This window comes from Sinocyclocheilus anshuiensis, unplaced genomic scaffold (genome assembly GCF_001515605.1).
Source record: "Sinocyclocheilus anshuiensis isolate Anshui unplaced genomic scaffold, SAMN03320099.WGS_v1.1 scaffold2164, whole genome shotgun sequence".
NCBI lineage: Eukaryota > Metazoa > Chordata > Actinopteri > Cypriniformes > Cyprinidae > Sinocyclocheilus > Sinocyclocheilus anshuiensis.
The window spans coordinates 12635-16759 of NW_015546150.1; the positions used below are offsets into that span (position 1 = coordinate 12635).

The 4125-nt window shown below is 43.7% G+C and overlaps 1 protein-coding gene across 3 annotated transcripts in view; it reads left to right on the forward strand.

Moving 5' to 3' along the window:
- Positions 1-245: 245 nt before the first annotated feature.
- LOC107701258 (zinc finger MYND domain-containing protein 19-like) overlaps positions 246-4125 on the forward strand; it is a 15492-nt gene continuing 11612 nt past the window's right edge. For 2 of the 3 annotated variants that reach the window (XM_016503222.1, XM_016503223.1), the window contains exon 1: positions 246-472. In XM_016503222.1, the coding sequence (XP_016358708.1) occupies positions 422-472 (51 nt within the window). In that variant the 5' untranslated portion in view covers positions 246-421. Of the gene's footprint in view, positions 473-3624; positions 3728-4125 lie in introns of those variants that run through there. The other variant, XM_016503224.1, reaches the window with a different exon arrangement.

Sequence of the window (4125 nt, forward strand, 5' to 3'; positions counted from 1 at the left end):
TTTTAGTTACGTAACGAAAAGGCGCGGTTATACAAGGGGTGGGCTTTGTCGTGAAATCTCGAATTGTGATTGGACAGATCGGCCAAACGCGTTCACGTTTATCCATTATACGTCAGCATTAAACACCAAACACAAATATATTGACGATGCACAGCTCCGATTGGACAAATCGCTGTCGATCCTTTTTCGCGATTGGTTTAGTTCTGAGTTCTGTTAGTCCCTCCCCCAGAAGCTGGCAGGTTTTTCCGACGCCTCTCAGCGGTGCATCGCGGAGGTTTGGAAGCGGGTGGGGAAGACGCGGGCAACGACTGACCCTATTACACTAAAAATTTTACTCAGGGTTGGTTTGCCCGGTCCGATTTCCAACCTAATAACGTCGTACTTCCTCTGACATTTCATCCCAGACCTGACATCCCCTCTAATGTCGGATTTCAAGCTTGGGATTGTTCGACTTGGCCGTGTGGCCGGGAAGGTGAGCTGAATCCTAGGGCTGCCATGTGCGACGCGAAGGGGAGGGGATCCGAGATCCGTGAGCTAAATGCTTGTGTTTAACAATTAAGTGCCAGATCTGTCAATTTTGATGTTATCGACCTTGGTCAGACAGGAAAATATGTAATATAGGCATAGAGTTGTCGTCGAAACGTTTAATTTTTTATAAATAAACTGGTCAGCTCATCAGCCGAGTAGGTTTATTCGACTTGGGCCGGGAAGGTGAGCTGAATCCTAGGGCTGCCATGTGCGACGCGAAGGGGAGGGGATCCGAGATCCGTGAGCTAAATGCTTGTGTTTAACAATTAAGTGCCAGATCTGTCAATTTTGATGTTATCGACCTTGGTCAGACAGGAAAATATGTAATATAGGCATAGAGTTGTCGTCGAAACGTTTAATTTTTTATAAATAAACTGGTCAGCTCATCAGCCGAGTAGGTTTAGTCCCTTTGAGCCGCCTACTTTTGCTGTGGTAATGCCGCTAGCGTGGCTACAGCGTTACTAGACAACTGGGGCGAGAGTTCGCTTGTTAGCTAGGGAATGTTAAAGTTTTATTTTTCCGTTTACAGTTTAAGACGGTTTTAAGCACAAGACTGTTGCGTTTTTTTGATCCACGTCAGTAATGACACTGTCATCCAATATGGCTCAGATAGCTCTGAAAATGCCTCAACCAGGAACCGTTCGCAGCATGACAACCGGCATGTTGACTGTGATGAGATTTAGCTCTGTCCTTAAACGGTTTATCTGTCAAACATGTGCACAGTCACTTCATCGGTAATGCATCGCGAAACCTTCTGCAAAATGTTGTCAGTTTATTCAACTTTACTATTTTGATCGGTTCTTTGCGTCATCCTGAACAAATCCAAGCTGTTTCTGGGATGCCAGGCCGCTCATGCCATGACACTGGAGGGCAGCCGGTGTTGTGCCGATTTCTGCACCCCTGCCAGATCACGCACCCCCTAGTTGAAGTCGCTAACTGATTGCCTAATCCTAACCCCTCCCCCTCCCCTACACCTACTCCTATACCTACCAATACTAGGGGGTGCATAATCTGGCAGGGTGCAAATTTCGGCACTACACCTGTTAACAGATATGTATAGGGGTTAAACAATAGGAGCATGTGAGAAGTCGGATTAAAGGCACAAACGTGATGCGTGCTATACAGTCTTAATGATGCCCAATTTATGTTGTCATAAAACGGAATAGAGCTCATGCTAATCGACGGTCATAGGTTATGTCTGGTTTCTCCTGTGATAATCGCGAACGTTTGCTTAGGCACTCTTTATCTGCTTTTTATGCTCATTAAATTCTGGAATCTGTAATGACACGCATAACATTTGAAATATTTACCCTTATTACTTTACAGACAGCTACTGATCTACTTTTTATATAGTGATGAAAAAGCTATTTTAAAATACCACAAATTAACTGTCCTAATTACCAGAAAGCGCGGTAGTCATTCTTTCTCACATAGTAGCAATGTCTGATTCGTAAACTGATTGTTCTTCAATTATAATCTGCTGAACTGGTTTGCTAAACCTTTCTGGGGTGCGTTTTCCATAAGCATCGTTATATCTATGGTCGCAAGTTACCAACATAGTTCAGCCATTTGGTTGACATTCGTAAAGAGCATCGAAAAATACATGCTATATTAAAAGTTTATAAAAATGTTTTGATTTCATTATATATATCAAAACAAACTTTTAAAAATGGAAACTAATCGAACTAATAGAAAATTGCTCAAAAAGTGTGGGAACCCTAAGGAATGCATTATGTATAACTTAAAGGTGCAATAGGTGATTGTCTTCAGAAACATTTTTTGTTATGCTGGTTGAAAGTCTCTTCACATCACGATAGCAATCATTAAGTTATGTGGTCTAAATGTATTTATATATTCTGTGGAAGGCGTAGGACCAAGAAATGTTCGTCCAATCAAAACGCTCAGTCTGAGCGTTTTAATTAGCTTTCCTACCTGCCTGTCAATGTATGTATTAGCATACCAATGCGCACCCTGTTCGCGCAGACAGGATACCTCATCAGCGCGTTCACGCACGCTGTGCAGACAGAGCGAGAATGGCAGACAAACATCAACAACCCGATCTTCCTTCCTGGTATTGTAGTAATTTTAAAGTTTTCTCAAATGACACATGATGTAGCCCAGCGGTTCCCAATTCCTGTCCTTGCGCCCCCCAGCTCTGCATATTTTGCATGTCTCGCTTAGTTAACACACCAGATTCAGATAACCAGCTCGTTAGAAGTGAGCTACGTGCATGAACTGTGTTCCGATGGATATGATCCCTACACAGTGTTCATTGCTCCCTACTACCTGAGCAGGGGAAATCCATTGAAGTTTACTTCACTTCAGAACATTCATTCACGGATTTGCGCTGCGCAGCGTCTTCACACACATCACACTTACACACACACACATCTTCACATCCAGTGCGAGGACTGGAATTGGGAACCGCTGATGTAGCCTATTGTAGTAATGTTGTCTCTGGTATTATTGTCTGTGAGCATATATGCATTCAGAGGCGTGGTTTTGGACGGCGATTGCAGGGAGGGTGGGACGTTCGCTTTCAGTGCTATCAGGCTAAAGTTAGCATTTTCCAAGATCTCCTACTGCACCTTTAAGTCTTTGGTGAGGAAATAGCTCTGGATTCTGGATTGTTTTGACTTACTCTCCATTATAACACCGTTTTGTTCCTTCAGACAAAGTACACTTTGATTGATGATTGATGCATACCATTGGTGGAAAACTATGCCTTTGAGGTGAGAACTCATTTTGTTGTTGTTTTTTTTGAGAATTTTGTTTGGGGTTTGAACCAACAGCCCTGTGTGTTATGACCATTTCTGGTATTCCTAGTAAATAAAATAAAAAATTATTTAAAGGTGGGAAATTATTTAGGTAAGCGATTTTTCAAAAACGCTTTAGAAAACTGATTTGGGCAGAATAGCAAAACAAACAACAAACTTATCAGCAGTAAGGGGCGTGTCTACTCATGATGTGGAGGAGAGAGAGTTCAGTGCACAGGACGGACATTATCCGAGCTGAGTGACAGAAAGATAAAGATGGCGGATAAAAAACAAAAGAGGAAAACATCTGTGGAACAAAAGAAGGCTTAAGGCAAGAAGTAGGACCCGTGTAAATATCGAATCAGCTTTCCAGCGCTGGAGAGAACTCAAGGAGCGGAAGGCCTGTGATCGGATGCCAAGGTTGCTTTGATTCTTCTCGATAGGTGAGTAACACCGTGTCTGCGCCGCAACAGCTAAAGTCTGTCTAGTACACTGGACGCGACAAAACGACTGTTGAAAATCATTTGAAATTTGTGTTAGTACGTCATAAATAGAACGCAGCAGCAGTTTACTGTGGGGAATTTGTCGCGCCGCATCCAGTGTAGACAATAATAGGTTCTATTAGAGCCCTGCATTTCAGCCCGGGCCCGACGGGCCCCGACTTTTTTATGCCCCTCGGGCCGGGCTTCGGGCCAATTTTCACGTCATAGTTCAGACGCGGGCCAATAGGCTTGTTGCACCTCGCCTCGCCTGAAATGTAGGCGAGAGCAGGTGGCAGCAGTGAGGGGAGGAGTGAAATAAGCGCAGTCAAGACGGACAGTTCTGACCTCTCGAAGTGGCA